The 18,446-nt window shown below is 46.8% G+C and overlaps 2 protein-coding genes across 3 annotated transcripts in view; both read left to right on the plus strand.

Moving 5' to 3' along the window:
* The window catches only part of LSR (lipolysis stimulated lipoprotein receptor), a 17,444-nt gene extending 11,838 nt beyond the window's left edge, over positions 1–5,606 (plus strand). For both annotated transcript variants that reach the window (XM_069741754.1, XM_069741753.1), the window contains 6 exons: positions 14–160; positions 1,654–1,812; positions 2,046–2,102; positions 2,198–2,326; positions 2,789–3,435; positions 4,580–5,606. In XM_069741754.1, coding sequence (XP_069597855.1) covers positions 14–160; positions 1,654–1,812; positions 2,046–2,102; positions 2,198–2,326; positions 2,789–3,435; positions 4,580–4,615 — 1,175 coding nt within the window. In that variant the 3' untranslated portion in view covers positions 4,616–5,606. The remainder of the gene's footprint in view (positions 1–13; positions 161–1,653; positions 1,813–2,045; positions 2,103–2,197; positions 2,327–2,788; positions 3,436–4,579) is intronic.
* Positions 5,607–12,515: 6,909 nt separating this feature from the next.
* LOC138651032 (cytochrome c oxidase subunit NDUFA4-like) lies at positions 12,516–14,800 on the plus strand. The gene is made up of 4 exons (XM_069740964.1): positions 12,516–12,674; positions 13,870–13,958; positions 14,055–14,115; positions 14,534–14,800. The coding sequence occupies exons 1-4, from the start codon at positions 12,633–12,635 to the stop codon at positions 14,588–14,590; spliced, it is 249 nt and encodes an 82-aa protein (XP_069597065.1). The 5' UTR covers positions 12,516–12,632; the 3' UTR covers positions 14,591–14,800.
* Positions 14,801–18,446: the final 3,646 nt, after the last annotated feature.

The following is an 18,446-nucleotide window of genomic DNA, read 5'->3' on the forward strand; positions in this document are numbered from 1 at the left end:
TCGTGTTTTGCAGACTGGCTTTTCGTGGTACTTGTCGTCCTCGCTGGATTTTTCCTCGTGCTCATGATTGGCATCTGCTGGTGCCAGTGCTGCCCACACACCTGCTGCTGCTACGTGCGGTGCCCGTGCTGCCCTGAGAAGTGCTGCTGCCCCAGAGCTCGTACGTGTACTGCCGCAGACACCGCATTTCACCTATTCGTGCATGTAGATGGCGCCGGTCGGCTTGGGCTGTATTAGCTGAGCCTGTTCCCATAAAACATGGGATTGAGCTACATCCTGGCAATGTTATACGCTATTGGCTGTCACTATAAAATTTATAGCAGCCATCGTGGTCAAGAAATGTCAGAGGTTCATTCTTCTGACGCCCGTTCTCTCACATTAATAATACATGGAGGACATGTAAGAAAAAAGTTACAAAAGTCTGTGCTAATTAATATCCTTATACATATTTGTTTTGTGACACAAAAACCTATTGGACATTGTGGTTAATTATATAATTGTGGCCGACTGCCATCACCACTAGGGGGAGCTCACAGCATATGGATTTATAATTGTGTCCAATAGGAGTTGTGTAAATCTGTATGTAGTGAGCTCTCTCTAGTGGTGGCTGTATAATCTGTATGTAGTGAGCTCCCTCTAGTGGTAACTGTATAATCTGTATGTAGTGAGCTCCTTCTAGTGGTGGCTGTATAAATCTGTATGTAGTGATCTCCCTCTAGTGGTGGCTGTATATATCTGTATGTAGTGAGCTTCCTCTAGTGGTGACTGTATAAATCTGTATGTAGTGATCTCCCTCTAGTGGTGGCTGTATATATCTGTATGTAGTGAGCTCCTTCTAGTGGTGGCTGTATAATCTGTATGTAGTGAGCTCCTTCTAGTGGTGGATGTATAAATCTGTATGTAGTGAGATCCTCTTAGTGGTGACTGTATAAATCTGTATGTAGCGAGCTCCTTCTAGTGGTGGCTGTATAAATCTGTATGTAGTGAGCTCCCCCTAGTGGTGGCTGTATAATCTGTATGTAGCGAGCTCCTTCTAGTGGTGGCTGTATAAATCTGTATGTAGTGAGCTCCTTCTAGTGGTGGCTGTATATATCTGTATGTAGTGAGCTCCCTCTAGTGGTGGCTGTATAAATCTGTATGTAGTGATCTCCCTCTAGTGGTGGCTGTATAAATCTATGTAGTGAGCTCCCTCTAGTGGTGGTTGTATAAATCTGTATGTAGAGAGCTCCCTCTAGTGGTGGCTGTATAAATCTATATGCAGTGAGCTCCCTCTAGTGGTGGCTGTATAAATCTATATGTAGTGAGCTCCCTCTAGTGGTGGATGCATAAATCTGTATGTAGTGAGCTCCCTCTAGTGGTGACTGTACAGATCTGTATGTAGAGAGCTCCCTCTAGTGGTGACTGTATAAATCTGTATGTAGTGAGCTCCCTCTAGTGGTGACTGTACAGATCTGTATGTAGAGAGCTCCCTCTAGTGGTGGCTGTATAAATCTGTATGTAGAGAGCTCCCTCTAGTGGTGACTGTATAAATCTATATGTAGTGAGCTCCTTCTAGTGGTGACTATAAATCTATGCTCTAGTGGAGACAGCAGACATGGTGTCTTGATTACTTTGCTGTATAACATGTGTAATTGATCTCTCTGTTCCACGCAGTATATGAAGCCGGGAAGGCGGCCACTTCCGGGGTACCCAGCATGTATGCCCCCAGTGTCTACGCTCCTTCCATGTACTCCCACCAGGTGAAGATGGCGCCACCGCCAGGATCTGTCGTAAAGATGTACAATGGCTATGATTACGACGCAGCGAGCTCCGGTGAGGATTGGTGATGTCGGCTAATCTCAGACCCTGCAGGACATTTAATATTACAGGTGGCAGATTCGATGCAAAATCTAGAGTGGATTATTGCAGCTCAACTGTGGACCGATCCTTGAAGGATAAAACTGCTGCTGTGCCGGGGAGTAAATCGGCAGGAAGAGTCGTGTTCCGCGACAGTGGATTTATTGCTACTTTTGCATTGATTTTTGTCTTTTTTTCTGTCCTTCCAGTGGGCGGACACAGCTCTCAGGCGCCGCTTCTTCGGGACAACGATGCACCAGTATCTGGTAAGAAGCTTTTGTTTTTGTTTTTTTTCCTGTGTGATTTTGTTATCTTGAGTTTATGAATATTTCCCCCTTTTTTGGTATTTTTTTTTTTTCAGTTCGAAGTGGATACCGCATCCAGGCCAACCAGCAGGACGATTCTATGAGGGTCCTCTACTACATGGAGAAGGAGCTGGCGAACTTCGATCCCACCAGACCGGGACCTCAAAATGGCAGATTTGAGAACAGTAAGTTACCGGTTATTTTTTTATGTATTCCTATTACATCCCTGGTGCTGGATCATCAGAACTGCCACACTATTGGAATAGTCCCCTGTATTCGGTGCTCAAAAAAAATCACTTTTGTATTTCGGTTTCATTAAAAATGTTGCACAGTTTTGCTTTTATTGACTTTGTTTGCCTGCACGTGAGGAGCTCCGAAGAAGACGGAAACTGAGTTACAAACTCCCCCGATAAGACCATGAGACCGAGCTCGCTGACCGATTCTCTGTTAGCTCACTTTGCAGCAAGCAGTAGATGCAAAAGCCGAGGCTGCAGAATGCAAATGGTGCAGAATTCTTAATGAAGACCAATTGCAAAAATCATTTACCCCCTTTGATCAGGAATTTCCTTCGGCTCCTGTTCAGACTCTGCATGTTGAAACTAACTAGCCCGTCGTACGACCTTTATTTTTCTGCTTCTTCTCCCCAGCATGTGCAATGAGTGAGGTCAGCTCGTTACACGAGGACGATCACCGAAATAACCTGCGTAACGATCTCGGCCGTTTGCGGAATCAGGCCATGTCTCCGATCCAGGACATCGAGTTGGAAAGTCTCCCGGAGAGCGGCTACCGCCGTCCCCCGCAGCGACCACACGACTACAACGACGACTTGTACCGCGGCGAGAGGCGAGCGCGTACCCGATCCATGGACGACTTGGACGACCTGGAGAGAAGAGATCGGTACCGCGACCCTCCTGACAACCGAAGCCGAGGAAGACGAAGCTCGGAAGATGACGACAGCAGCAGAGGCTACGGCCGGGGAAGAGACGCACGCTCCCCGGACCCCCGCGACGAGTATTACGGGGGTAAAAGGAGCAGGAGTAGAGACGACCTCCGGGATTACGACCGCTCCCGCCAGGACCCGGAGTATGACGACCGCTTCCTCGAAGACGCCCTGAGAAGGAAGCAGCAGCAGAGAGCTGGCAGCCGCGATGGATTGGATAGCGTCGCCAATTCCTCTCGCTCGGAAGGCAGAAGAAACAACCGCCGCAACGATGATGATGACGATTTCCCACCGCCACCTCCGCCGTATACCGAGAGCGAGTCTGTATCTTCACGAGGGAAGAAGCTGAAAAAGGTCAGTGTTGTTCCATACCCCACCCAGACAAAAAAAAAATAAGGGTGGTCCCAGAAAATTCCAAATACCGAACCATATTTTTTCCCCCTGAAAAGGCAAATTAGCAAATTTTCTCAATTCTTGCAGTCATGTCAGATTGACAGCTTTGGAATGAAGGGAAATCTGTCAGTCACAGTGCAGAGCGTGGCATGACTTCTGTCTGTGCTTCCTGCTCTGTCCCTTTAAGGTGTTTATCAGGGATGCGCTAGAACTTTGCTGATTAATGCAGCTCTCCTTGCCTTTCAAAATGGAAGAGTCCTCTGATCTCCACCTACTAGGCTCTTTAGAGAACCAAAGAGTCCTATCATGTGGTTCCAGGACTAGCGCCACCCGGGGGCTATACGTGGTATTGCAGGTCAGAACCATAAAGTCCACAGGGCTGAGCAGTGACGTTAATCAGCCCCACCGATGTGGTATTGGTGTAGGTCATGCATACCTCATGATCGGCTTAGCTGCGGGTGGCTCCGGCTTAGCTGCGGGTGGCTCCGGCTTAGCTGCGGGTGGCTCCGGCTTAGCTGCGGGTGGCTCCGGCTTAGCTGCGGGTGGCTCCGGCTTGGCTGCGGGTGGCTCCGGCTTGGCTGCGGGTGGCTCCGGCTTAGCTGCGGGTGGCTCCGGCTTAGCTGCGGGTGGCTCCGGCTTGGCTGCGGGTGGCTCCGGCTTGGCTGCGGGTGGCTCCGGCTTGGCTGCGGGTGGCTCCGGCTTGGCTGCGGGTGGCTCCGGCTTGGCTGCGGGTGGCTCCGGCTTGGCTGCGGGTGGCTCCGGCTTGGCTGCGGGTGGCTCCGGCTTGGCTGCGGGTGGCTCCGGCTTTGCTGCCGGTGGCTCCGGCTTGGCTGCGGGTGGCTCCGGCTTTGCTGCGGGTGGCTTCGGCTTTGCTGCGGGTGGCTCCGGCTTTGCTGCGGGTGGCTGCGGGTGGCTCCGGCTTTGCTGCGGGGGCTCCGGCTTTGCTGCGGGCGGCTCCGGCTTTGCTGCGGGCGGCTCCGGTTTTACTGACAGGTTCTGTCACCTCCATTGGGTTGTTGGGGTGCCATGAAAGGCGACAACCCTTTAAAGGCTTGTGCGGGGAAGGTTCCTGCTCTTCTCATCCTTTTCCTTTCCTTCTCTGCAGGGCGAAGCTCTGAGCCGGGAAAGTCTCATCGTGTGAACACTGCTCAACAGCGACAACTTTTCAAAAAAAATTTTATCCTGGTGAAATCTGGAAGCCTTAATCGCCTCGAGTCTGCGGACAGCAGATCTTACAATGTGCTTTTGTCTTTTTAGGGTTTTTATTGTTTTTTTAAAAAACCTTTTTTTTAATATAGGACAAAAGGATGAATGAGTACGACAATCCATTGTGTAATCGTAAACTGTAATAATTGCTATTTTTAGGGTAGAAATATAAAGTCTGAAATGGGGAATGTAAAAAAAAAAATCTAGAGATCCTATGGGGGGAGGGGGGGATGTACAGGAATAGAAAAACACGATTGTTTTCTTCCAGAAACAGTGCCTCACTCGTCCACAGACTATTTTTCGAATGATAACAAATTGGGTCCCCAGCAGGAAGAGAAATGCACTGGACTCGTGGCAGGTTTCACAGCAGCACAGAGTATTTTTTTTTCTACTCAAGCTTTATTTTGGAGGATAATGGCCTTTCTTCTGTAATTTAAATGTCTCGTGTCTTTTATCCAACTATTATTTTTTTTTAATTTTTTTTTTTTTTTTTTACAGATAGTTTATTGTACTTTTTATCTTGATCATTGTTACACTATTTTTTTTCGATGCAGCTCTGGAGGTGACCGGAGCACTATATTAATGGCTGTCAGGGATTAGCTGCTGGGTTTATGTTATATAGATGATAGAAGGCCGCATCGGGTACAGAGGCTGCCATAGTTGGCATCACAGATGGACGCTTTAATAATCGGAATATAAAAAAACTTTTTTTTTTTTAAATATTTTTTATTTTGTTTTACTCCTAAATACAAAGAAATTGATCCCTTTAAGTGATCTTGTCCCGTGAGGCGGCTCCGGGCCGCTGCGGTCCGGTGTCCATGCTCTGGTGCCCCCACATTTCGCCGCACCCTGTGACATCTCTGGTCACCCATGCACAGCTGTGAGTGATCAGATAGGAGGCTTAATAAAGTTTTTGCATTTTTGTACTATTGTGTCCTTTTTGTTTTCTTTAACCCCTTAGTGACAGAGAAAATTTGCAGCCTAATGACCGGGCCAATTTTTACAATTCTGGCCACTGTCACTTTATGAGGTTATAACTCTGGAACGCTTCAACGGATCCCAGTGATTCTGACACTGTTTATTCGTGACATATTGTACTTCATGATAGTGGTAACATTTCTTCGATATTACTTGCCTTGATTTATGAAAAAAAGGAAATATGGCGAAAATGTTTAAAATTTAGCAATTTTCAAATTTTGAAATTTTATGCCCTTAAATCACAGATATGTTACACAAAATAGTTAATAAATAACATTTCCCACATGTCTACTTTACATCAGCACAATTTTGGAAGAAAATTTTTCTTTTTTTTTTTGTTAGGAAGTTATAAGGGTTAAAAGTTGACCAGCGATTTCTCATTTTTTCAACATTTACAAAACCATTTTTTTACGGACCACCTCACGTTTAAAGTCACTTTGAGGGGTCTATATGACAGAAAATACCCAAAAGTGACACCATTCTAAAAACCGCACCCCCCAAGGTGCTCAAAACCACATTCAAGAAGATTATTAACCCTTTACATGCTTCACAGGAAGTTAAGAAATGTGGAAGGAAAAAATTAACTTTTTTTTTTTTTTTATACAAACATTTTAATTAAGAACCAATTTTTTTAATTGTCACAAGTGTAAAAAGAGAAAATGAACAACAACATTCGTTGTGCAATTTCTCCTGAATACGCCGATATCCCATATGTGGGGGTAAACCCCTGTTTGGGCGCATGGCAGAGCTCGGAAGGGAAGGAGCGCCGTTTGACGTTTTCAATACAGAATTGGCTGGAATTGAGATCGGACGCCATGTCACGTTTGCAGAGCCCCTGATGTGCCTAAACATTGGAAACCCCCCCACAAGTGACACCATATTGGAAACTAGACCCCCCAAGGAAATTATCTACATGTGTTGTGTGAACTTTGAACCCCCAAGTGCTTCACAGAAGTTTATAAAACAGCAGTGAAAATAAAAAAATATTTTTTTTTCACAAAAATGATTTTTTTAGCCCCCAATTTATTTTCCCAAGGGTAATGGGAGAAACTGGACCCCAAAAGTTGTCCAATTTGTCCTGAGTGTGCTGATACCCCATATGTTGGGGTAAACCCCTGTTTGGGCGCATGGCAGAGCTCAGAAGGGAGGGAGCACCAAATTGGCTGGAATCAATGGTGGAGCCATGTCGCGTTTGGAGACCCCCTGATAAACCTAAACAAAGAAAACCCCCAAATTCTAACTCCAACACACACCTAATCCCAACCCTAACCACAAACCGAACCCTAATCCCCAATCTAAACCCTAATCCCAACTCTAACCCTAACTTTAGCCCATCTGTAACCCTAATTGGAAAATAGAAATAAATGCACTTTCTTATTTTTGCCTAACTAAGGGGGTGATAAGGGGGGGGGGGTTTATTTACTATTATTTTATTTTGATCACTGTGACCAAAATAAACCAATAGGAAATATCTTCCTATTGTGGCTGGGTACCGACCAGCAGATCTCGGACGCACTGCGCATGTGCCCGCCATTTTCTTCCCAGGAGAAGATGGCGGCGCCTATGGGGGAAGCAGGAGGGCTGAGGAGCATCAGGAGGTATCGGGGGGGGGGGGGGGGATCTGGGACCCTATTTCTCGCTCCTCTGATATGCGATCACATCAGAGGAAAAAGAAATTAAATGGCACATCAGACTTTATTTTTGCGGTCGCCGTTACACGGTTAATAACTTCGATCGCAAAACAGGGGTCGGTAAAAGCCGACCTGAATCATGTTCTGTGGCATCTCGGCTACCCCAGGCAGCAGAGACCTGGAGAAAACCGACTGGAGGCGCTATACACTTTATCTACAGCGGCGGTCATTAAGGGGTTAATAACTTGATTTTGCACAAGAAATCACAGATGATGTCTAATACCACAAGGACAGAGTTATTAGACACTAAAATTAAAAAAAGGAAATTGCTACAAAGACTGAAAAATCTCATGGATAAAAACTTAAATCTTGTATTATACCCCAGAGCGGCACTCACTATTCTGCTGGTGCAGTCACTGTGTACATACATTACATTACTGATCCTGAGTTACCTCCTGTATTATACCCCAGAGCTGCACTCACTATTCTGCTGGTGCAGTCACTGTGTACATACATTACATTACTGATCCCGAGTTACATCCTGTATTATACCCCAGAGCTGCACTCACTATTCTGCTGGTGCAGTCACTGTGTACATACATTACATTACTGATCCTGAGTTACATCCTGTATTATACCCCAGAGCTGCACTCACTATTCTGCTGGTGCAGTCACTGTGTACATACATTACATTACTGATCCTGAGTTACATCCTGTATTATACCCCAGAGCTGCACTCACTATTCTGCTGGTGCAGTCACTGTGTACATACATTACATTACTGATCCTGAGTTACATCATGTATTATACCCCAGAGCTGCACTCACTATTCTGCTGTTTGCTCAGTGGCGGCCACAGTCATCAGGGGCCCCTGTGCAGTAACAGGCCCCCATGTTGCACCAGTGATGTGTCGCCCCTGTCTCTGTGCTGTTTGAGCATTCTCTCCGTAATAACTACTGAACATAATGTAATAACTACCTCTCCTAGTGCACAATCCCCACTCCACAAACTCACCCTCGCAGAAATCTCAAACACCTCAACTTACAATCACTCTCTGAGTCCCTTCTACCTCTCACAGACATAGCTTCCTTCCATGACCCAGATGCTGCTGCCACTTTTTATAACACCACAATAAAATCAACACTCGATTCGGCCGCCCCGCTCATGCATAGCAAAACTCGTACACTCAACAGGCAGCCCTGGCTGACCAGCCTGACCAAAGAACTGAGACGGGCTTCCAGGATCGCTGAGCGGAGATGGAAGCGATCCTGCTCCGCTGACCACTTCACTGCATACAAGCAGTCCCTCACCAGCTTCAAGTCCACGCTCACTGCAGCAAAACAAACTTCTCATCTCTCATATCCTTCCTGTCTCACAACCCTAAACAGCTTTTCAACACTTTCAATTCTCTCCTCCATCCCCCAGCACCCCCTTCCTCTCCGATCATTTCTGCTGAAGACTTTGCCTCTTTCTTTAAGCAGAAGATCGATAACATCAGACAAAGATTTGGCCTGCAGCCCCCAATGCCCCGCCTCTTGACTTCTCAACCCCACTCCTCCAAAACCAGCTTCTCCACCATGACAGACGATCAGCTAACCACCCTTCTGTCAAGATCACATCTCACCACCTGCACGCTTGACCCGCTCCCGTCCCACCTCATCCCTAACCTTTCCACGGCCTTCATCCCAACCCTAACGCACCTCTTCAACCTCTCTCACAACAGGTGTCTTCCCCTCATCCTTCAAACATGCCTCCATCACACCCATCCTCAAAAAACCGTCCCTCGACCCGTCCTCTGTGTCTAGCTATCGCCCGATATCTCTTCTACCTTATGTCTCAAAATTACTGGAACAACATGTCCATCTTGAACTGTCCTCCCACTTCTCCTCCTGCTCCCTCTTTGATCGGTTACAATCAGGCTTCCGACCCCATCACTCAACTGAAACTTCCCTAACTAAAGTCACCAATGACCTACTAACTGCCAGGAGCAAGCGACACTATGTCCTCCTTCTCCTGGACCTGTCTTCTGCCTTCGACACTGTGGACCACTCTCTTCTGCTACAAATTCTCTCATCTCTTGGCATCACAGACTTGGCCCTATCCTGGATCTCATCATATCTAACAGACCGGACATTCAGTGTCTCCCTCCCCCACGCCACCTCCTCACCTCGCCCCTTGTCAGTCGGTGTTCCTCAAGGCTCTGTTCTAGGACCCCTACTCTTCTCCATCTACACTTTCGGCCTGGGACAGCTCATAGAATCCCATGGTTTACAATATCATCTCTACGCTGATGACACGCAGATCTACCTATCCGGACCCGACCTCACCTCCTTACTCACCAAAATCCCGCACTGTCTGTCTGCTATTTCAGCCTTCTTTTCTGGTCGCTTTCTAAAACTGAACATGGACAAAACAGAATTCATCATCTTTCCCCCATCTCACTCTACCCCTCCACCAGACCTATCCATCAATGTCAATGGCTCCTCACTTTCCCCAGTCCCACACGCCCGGTGCCTCGGGGTGATCCTCGACTCTGCCCTCTCTTTCAAGCCACATATCCAAGCCCTTGCCTCTTTCCGCCGACTCAAACTCAAAAATATTTCCCAGATCCGTGCATTCCTTGACCGCACCACAAAAACCCTAGTCCATGCCCTCATCATCTCCCGCCTTGACTACTGCAACCTCCCACTCTCTGGCCTGCCATCTAACACTCTGGCACCTCTCCAATCTATTCTACACTCTGCTGCCCGACTAATCTACTTGTCTCCCCGCTATTCCCCGGCCTCTCCCCTCTGTCAATCCCTTCACTGGTTTCCTATCGCCCAGAGATTCCAGTTCAAAACCCTTACAATGACATACAATAATAATAATAATAATTTTTATTTATATAGCGCCAACATATTCCGCAGCGCTTTACAAATTATAGAGGGGACTTGTACAGACAATAGACATTACAGCATAACAGAAATACAGTTCAAAACAGATACCAGGAGGAGTGAGGGCCCTGCTCGCAAGCTTACAAACTATGGGGAAAAGGGGAGACACGAGAGGTGGATGGTAACAATTGCTTTAGTTATTCGGACCAGCCATAGTGTAAGGCTCAGGTGTTCATGTAAAGCTGCATGAACCAGTTATCTGCCTAAGTATGTAGCAGTACAGACACAGAGGGCTATTAACTGCATAAAGTGAATGAGAACATGATGCGAGGAACCTGATTGTGTTTTTTTTTTTTATATAAATAGGCCACACAGGGATCGTTAGGTTAATGCATTGAGGCGGTAGGCCAGTCTGAACAAATGAGTTTTTAGGGCACGCTTAAAAATGTGGGGATTCGGGATTAATCGTATTAACCTAGGTAGTGCATTCCAAAGAATCGGCGCAGCACGTGTAAAGTCTTGGAGACGGGAGTGGGAGGTTCTGATTATTGAGGATGCTAACCTGAGGTCATTAGCGGAGCGGAGGGCACGGGTAGGGTGGTAGACTGAGACCAGAGAGGAGATGTAGGGTGGTGCTGAGCCATGGAGTGCTTTGTGGATGAGGGTAGTAGTTTTGTACTGGATTCTGGAGTGGATGGGTAACCAGTGTAATGACTGGCACAAGGTAGAGGCATCGGTGTAACGGTTGGTGAGGAATATGATCCTGGCAGCAGCATTCAGGACAGATTGGAGCGGGGAGAGTTTGGTAAGAGGGAGACCGATTAGTAGAGAGTTACAATAGTCCAGACGAGAATGAATAAGTGAAACAGTCAGAGTTTTTGCAGAGTCGAAAGTAAGAAAAGGGCGAATTCTAGAAATGTTTTTGAGATGCAGGTAAGAAGAGCGAGCCAGTGATCGGATGTGGGGGGTGAATGAAAGGTCAGAATCAAGGATGACCCCAAGGCAGCGGGCATGTTGCTTTGGAGTAATGGTGGAACCGCACACGGAGATGGCAATGTCAGGCAAAGGTAGGTTAATAGAGGGAGAGAACACGAGGAGTTCAGTTTTTGACAGGTTTAGTTTCAGATAGAGGGATGACATGATGTTAGAGACAGCGGTAAGACAATCACTGGTGTTTTCTAAAAAGGTCGGTGTGATATCAGGAGAAGAAGTGTATACAAAGCCATCCACAACCTGTCTCCTCCATACATCTGTGACCTCGTCTCCCGGTACTTTCCTGCACGCAACCTCCGATCCTCACAAGATCTCCTTCTCTACTCCCCTCTTATCTCCTCTCCCCACAACCGCATCCAAGATTTCTCTCGCGTATCCCCCCTACTCTGGAACCCTCTACCCCAACATATCAGACTCTCACCTACCATCGAAACCTTCAAAAAGAACCTGAAGACCCACCTCTTCCGACAAGCCTACAACCTGAAGTGATCCTCAACGACTCAACCTACTGAACCACCGCACAACCTGCCCTACCCTCTCCTAGTGTATCCTCACCCATCCCCTGCAGACTGTGAGCCCTCGCGGGCAGGGTCCTCCCTCCTTATGTACTCGTGTGCCTTGTATTGCTCATATTTAATGTATTTGTCTATATTTGCACCCTATTCACATGTAAAGCGCCATGGAATAAATGGTGCTTTAAAAATTAATAATAATAATGTGCAGGTGATCGTGTGCTGCTTATAACTTGGGTCTGTGCTGTGAATTATCAGATAGTGGAATCTGCCCAGAAGCTGCTCCGCTACCAATCGTCAGACCCAATAAATACCCCCCTGCGTCTGTTATTAATGGGGGCGCACATCTATGGCCTGGTTGTTGATTTGTATATACAGGTAGGTTGCAGATTTATATGGGGTACTCTAAGCAATTTATGAAAGTTTCACTGTTTACGAGGGGTTTCTCAGCCGGGCTTTACACCTGTCTGCAAATCTGTGCGATTGAGGAAACTTTCCTTTTGCAAATTTCAAAACTTAAAAAAAAAACTTTTTCCAAAAGTTATTTCTGCTCAGCTGCTCCCTCTGGTGGTTGATGACAGTCATTGACTCGCAGGATGATCGACGAGGCTAACACGTCACGTGGTCTGGCGGGGTCCATTTCAGTGCGCCTGCGTTGTCCGTCCTGTTTCATCATTTTATTCTTAGGCGCGTTTTCTGCCATTTGCTCTTTTCGTACACTATAAAGAGAGAAAAACAACCTGTCCTCGTTTTATCTTTGTGTGCCGGAACTTTCAGGCATATTCAAGGACAGCCTTCCCCCCCTATTACACCCTGTGCCGGAACGCTCAGGCGTTTATATAAGCCAGCCCTAAACAGGGCCCCAGCCAGTGACGTCAGAGGGGTCCTCGCCGTGTGTTCTTGTGACATTGTGTCGCAGTGAAGGAATCCGTGCGCACGGAGGAGACAGCGCGGCCGCCATCATGTTCCGTACTATGCTCACCCACGCCCGCAAACACCCGAGTGTGAGTAATCCGCGACCGTTAATTCTCAGCAGAACCCGGGGGGGGGGGGAGTGAAGGGTTAATATTTTTTTAATTTGATATTCTTCCTGTTTATTTATTAGACGTCACTTTGTTTTTTTATTTTATTTGTAAATATTTATTTTACTCCCATTGTTATATTTTAACTTACTTTATTTATATTTTATATAATTTATTTTAATAAATATATATATATATATTTTTTTATTATTATTCCCCCCCCCCCCCCTCAGGTATTTTTTTTAGAATTTTTAAAGGGTATTTTTTATTAATTTTTTTTTTTCTATATTTTCCATTTTATTTTATTCCAGTCTTTTGTGATCACATGACTGCGCTTGTTTCTGTTGCGTCCGGGGGTCTCTTGTAACGCTGCAGCGCTATTCTGTGACTGTTGGTCCAGACGCTTTTACACTGCGATAGGAAGGGTATAAATGTCTGATTGCAGGGGGTCCCGTCAGTCCCCAGACCCCCCCCCCCCACATTCCATGCAGGTGCCATTGTAGGTTTGAGGGCTTAAGGACCCTCCTTCTTGTGAACGATTGGACCCCTGGTGATGATAAATATGTCCCTGTTATGGGCTATTAGGGGTTAACGATCGTCGCTGCAGATGCTTAACGCTTCCGGTCTCTTTCACCTGGGAGCTGTCGCTCTGCACGTAGCTCAGGGAGGTTTTACACTCCTGGGGGGGGAAGGGTGGGAAGTGCAGGTTTATTTCTGAGGTGAAACAACTACAAATCTCAGCATGCTCGTCCAGCCACAGGCATGCTGGGATATGTAGTTTGACCGCAGGTCGTAGTCATGTCCTTATCCTGATCTTTTTGGAAGGTCGGGACCCCCCAGAATGTGTCGGTGACATTTATGCCACCTTATATACAGATAGGGACAGTCTTAAAGGGGCGGTAGCCTTTGCCTTTTATTGCTACCATATTGTTATAATAGGAGCAGCTGACTTGGGTGGAAATGTCATAAAGTGACGGTGGCTGAGGTCACTTATCCTCCAAATATCAAAGACTGACTGGCACTTCCAGACAGAAAAACAGGTGCATGCTAAAGAGCCACTAATGTGTTTGAAAATGGCTGATAACAGAGAGCATAAGAATGTACAGCTACACTGAGGGGTATTGCAGAGCTGGTGACCCCATGACCTCGGCTCATTATGATTTTTGTGTCTTTTCAGTTGATCCCCCTGTTCCTGTTCGTGGGGTTAGGAGGTGCCGGCTCCCTCCTCTACGCTCTGAGGGTGACTATGTCCAGCCCTGAAGTCGTGTAAGTTCCCTCTCACCATGTCAGGAAGGGGTTAAAGGAATTTTGTGAATTAATCTTGATATTAAATTTGCATTTTCATTTATTTATTTTTTGCAGCTGGGACAAGAAAAACAACCCGGACCCCTGGAGCAAGAAGAGCCCAAACTACCAGTACAAGGTACGGATGGATGGGGGGACGCCGCCATTATTATACTGGACCATTATCATGGTTGTAGCGGTCTGACGGCAACATGGCATGCTGGGAGTTGTATTTTTGCAATAGCTGTAGACCTTTGGTCTAATTAAATGTTATATGCACGTTCCCCTTTGGATTGAATCCCCCCCACCATTGTCAGCAGTCGTGTTCCCTTGTATGCAGGCAACGAGTATTACGGCAACATTGGTTTTTAAAGTGGAGATGTATTGAAACCTGTTGCTAACGAAACCAGTGGGGTCCGAGTGCCGCAGAGGATGACCCATCCTCGTGATGACTGACTGACAGATCTTTTCCTGGAACGCCCCTTTAAGTTGACGATTGTGTATCCCCCCCCCTCATAAGGAACGAGTCCCATTAACCATTTCTTGTGTCTCCGCAGTTTTACAATGAAACAATCGACTACAAGAACTTGAAGAAGGAAGGTCCTGACTTCTAAGCCCGCTGCGCTCGTGCAGAAGCCGCCACCATTCAGTCCAGGAATGTCCATTCCCGCTATTTAATCAGATCCGGCCGGTGACGTCGCTTTCTCGGCTCGTTCTGTCGTTAATGTGTTTAGTGGAACTTAATCCGATTACCGGCGTCTGCTCCTCGGGGCGAAGCGCTCGCTCCATCCACTGACTTGTTAAATACATGGATTTCTACATGAGCCATGTCTACTGTGAAGTTATTGTCTCGGGGAGCCTGGAAGGTCTGGTGTGAGGGCTTCTGCATTTAGGTGGGGTTCTCGAGCTGTGACCCCCTATTTATGGCAAGCAGAGAAAAAGGAGCAGCATCCATACCAGGTGAATCGTGTCCAAAACGGTCTTTATTCAGCCATATAAAAGATACGTTTCGGCCAAATTGGCCTTTGTCAAGCATGATGCTTGACAAAGGCCAATTTGGCCGAAACGTAGTATCTTTTATATGGCTGAATAAAGACCATTTTGGACACGATTCACCTGGTATGGATGCTGCTCCTTTTTCTCTGCTTGTGATTTTGGGTCCGACTGGATCCTTGGACTCCTGTGCGTGCATCCCTCATCCGAGTGCTGGTGGTTGACTTTTTCTATGCCCCTATTTATGGCAGGGAAATAATTCGGTCTAAGGGGCCCCTTGTTCCAGAGATCAGAAGAAGTCTCGACTCTGAGACCCTTTTCCCATGGTAATATGGCAGTGTGTCCCCCTGTACTGTCGCCCCTATACACCATTAGTGGGATGAGAGAGTAACAGGAAAGGTGATGATCAGACTGACTGACAGCTGTCACTCCGGGCTCTGATATTGTGACATGAAATACTTTGTCACTGGTTTGTATATGGGGGAGATGCCCTTTAAATTTTGGCTAATCATATAAGCCAGTAAGCACAACACCCTGGCGGATCTTCCCCGCGCAAGGAGCGCGGAACACTCCATGTAATAGTATATCATACAGATCATGTCGCAATTGTACAACCTATAGATGAAGAGTGTCACACAAACGTAGAGCAAAATCCAAACTACTTTATTTCAGACTATAAAAAATGACAAACGTAACAATTTTTAAAAAAGGGGCCTCAAACCAAAAAACACAAAGGGGTCGAACGGCCACAGCAGTAGGACACTAGTACACATATTTGGCATTAAGGGTACCTTTCTTGCACATATATTAAAATTATACAAGCATATAGTTCTGCATACATCTACATTGAAGATTGAAGATGATAATCCTACATTTGCATGAAGTCTAGATAACATTGCAAACACTGGAAAGAAAGGGTTAATTGCCTATCCCACAAAAAGAAATCTTTTTTTGGTACTATGTGTCAGTGACCAGATTATTTCAACACAATGTTACGGTGTGTTGAAATGAAGCTTCAGCCAATAAATACAGGATGCTTAAAGTACCAATACAGCGGTATATAGGTTTCAATTATTGGTATAAAAGATCGCAGCCTATAGTGTAAAGTGAAATATGTCCATGTGCCCAATTGCACCTGGAAACAGGAACCTGTAATATCACTCTGCCAATGCAGCCCATTGAAAAGTAGTATAATTGTGCCCCCTATGGGTCCAGTGAGGCATTGAGTGATTGGCGGCAACAAGGGAAGATAACAGATTTTATTTTTTTTTTTTTAAAGCCTGAGACTATGGACCTAAAATAAAAATCCAAAAAAGGGCAAAATCCTGCTCCACATCAGGAGTTCGGCATCTTCAGTAATGTCACATATGGACCGAGTGGGACGTCACCGGCTTCTGCTGAGCACAGTGACATCTGCATTAATGTGGGGGGAGGGGAATAACTAAAAATACAGAAAGGTTTACATAGTCAGTTGGGGGATCGGACCTGTGATCCAAAATGCATCGTAGTCAAATACAAAGCTGAGTGAGGGGCTGGAAGGCTGGGGTGGTGCTACACTCCAGCCGTCATCTGACATTTCTCCAAGGATGTGGATACTATACATCAAAGCAGCGCGGCCTGGAGAATAGGAACTGATGGATCTATCCTCCGATCACTGCAAGGCTAATAACATGAATAACCTAATATATGGAGAAAAGTATGTGCCCCCCACAACCACCTCAGGGCTTCTCTGTCCTCCAGCTACATCCATACTAATTAACACCCTTCACGACCTTGGACGTATAGTTATGTCATCGGTCGTGTCCCCGCATTTGATGTCGGCCCAACATTCACTGCAAATGACAGCTGATCTGTCGTGTGCCTCCAACAATCACAGGTGGATCCGAAGATCCACCAGCAGCTGTTAACCAGTTAAATGCTGCTGTCAATGACTAATGGCAGTGTTTACATGCCCAGGTGGAAGCACAGCATAAGATCCGGCCGTTAGCGCCGGTCAGAGCTCTGTAGTTCACACGCTGTCATACAGGTGAAAGCCTGAACCAGTAGCTGTGACCGGTGGTCAAAGGGTGACCACCGGTCACAGGCGTCGGCTGATGAGAGAGTACTACTCATCAGCGTATGCCTGCTGTCGCTAATAGCAGGCGAGGCTGACGAGTATTCATCAGCCAGCCTGTGCTATAAATGTAAAAAAAAAAATGACGTGGAGTCTCCTACTTTTGATAACCAGCACAAGCAAAACCAACAGCTGCGGGCTGCAACCCTCAGCTGTCAGCTTTATCATAGACTGTTATCAAGAATAGAGGGGTCCAACTTTTTTTTTTTCAATTTAAATAAAACGGCGTGGGGTCCCCATCCATTTTTGACAACCAGCCAAGCTAAAACAGCTGGTGGATGGTATTCTCAGGCTGTTAAGGGGCCATGGATATTGCCACTTCCCCTTCCTCCCAGCCTAAAAATAACAGCCCAAGAAAAGGCGCATCTATTTTCTGGGGTGGCTGCTGGCTGCCATTTTTAGGCTGGGAAGGGCTAATATCCGTGGCCCTTTACCAGTCTGAGAATACCAGGCCCCAGCTGTCTACTTAAGCTTGACTGATTGTCAAAAATGGAGGGTGGGGAGAACCCCCTCCGTTTTTTTTTTTAAATTAATCTATATAATTGTCTAAGGGTCACTTCCATCTGTCTGTCTTTCTGTCTGTCACGGATATTCATTGGTCGCGGCCTCTGTCTGTCATGGAAATGCAAGTCGCTGTTTGGTCTCCCCAGCTGCCTGTCATGGACAATGACAGCTGCCGCGACCAATCAGCGACGGCCACAGTCCGATTAGTCCCTCCCTACTCCCTTGCAGTCAGTGCCCGGCACCCGCTCCATACTCCCCGCAGTTGGCGCCCGCTCCATACTCCCCGCAGTCAGTGCCCGCTCCATACTCCCTGCAGTTGGCGCCCGCTCCATACTCCCCTGCAGTCAGCGCCCGGCGCCCGCTCCATACTCCCCTCCAGTAAACCACTCACACAGGGTTAATGCCAGTGGTAACGGACCGCGTTATGCCGCGGGTAACTCACTCCGTTACCGCCGCTATTAACCCTGTGTGACCAAGTTTTTACTATTGATGCTACCTTTGCGGCATCAATAGTAAAAAGATCTACTGTTAAAAATAATATAAACAAAAAACCTGCTATTCTCACCTTCCGTCGTCCGACGATGCGCTCGCGTCTGCCGCCAGCTTCCATTCCCAGAGATGGATTGCGAAATTACCCAGAAGACTTAGCGTTCTCGCGAGACCGCTAAGTGATCTGGGTAATTTCGCAATGCATCCTGGGAACGAAAGATGGCGGCAGCCACGCGCGCATTGCCAGAGGTTCACTGGATCTACTCTGGATCCCGCCGGCTGGTGAGTAGAGAACTATTTTTTATTTAAATTATTTTTTTAACGGATATGGTGCCCACACTGCTAAATACTACGTGGGCTGTGTTAGATAC

Source organism: Ranitomeya imitator, chromosome 10 (assembly GCF_032444005.1).
Source record: "Ranitomeya imitator isolate aRanImi1 chromosome 10, aRanImi1.pri, whole genome shotgun sequence".
Classification (NCBI taxonomy): Eukaryota; Metazoa; Chordata; class Amphibia; order Anura; family Dendrobatidae; genus Ranitomeya; species Ranitomeya imitator.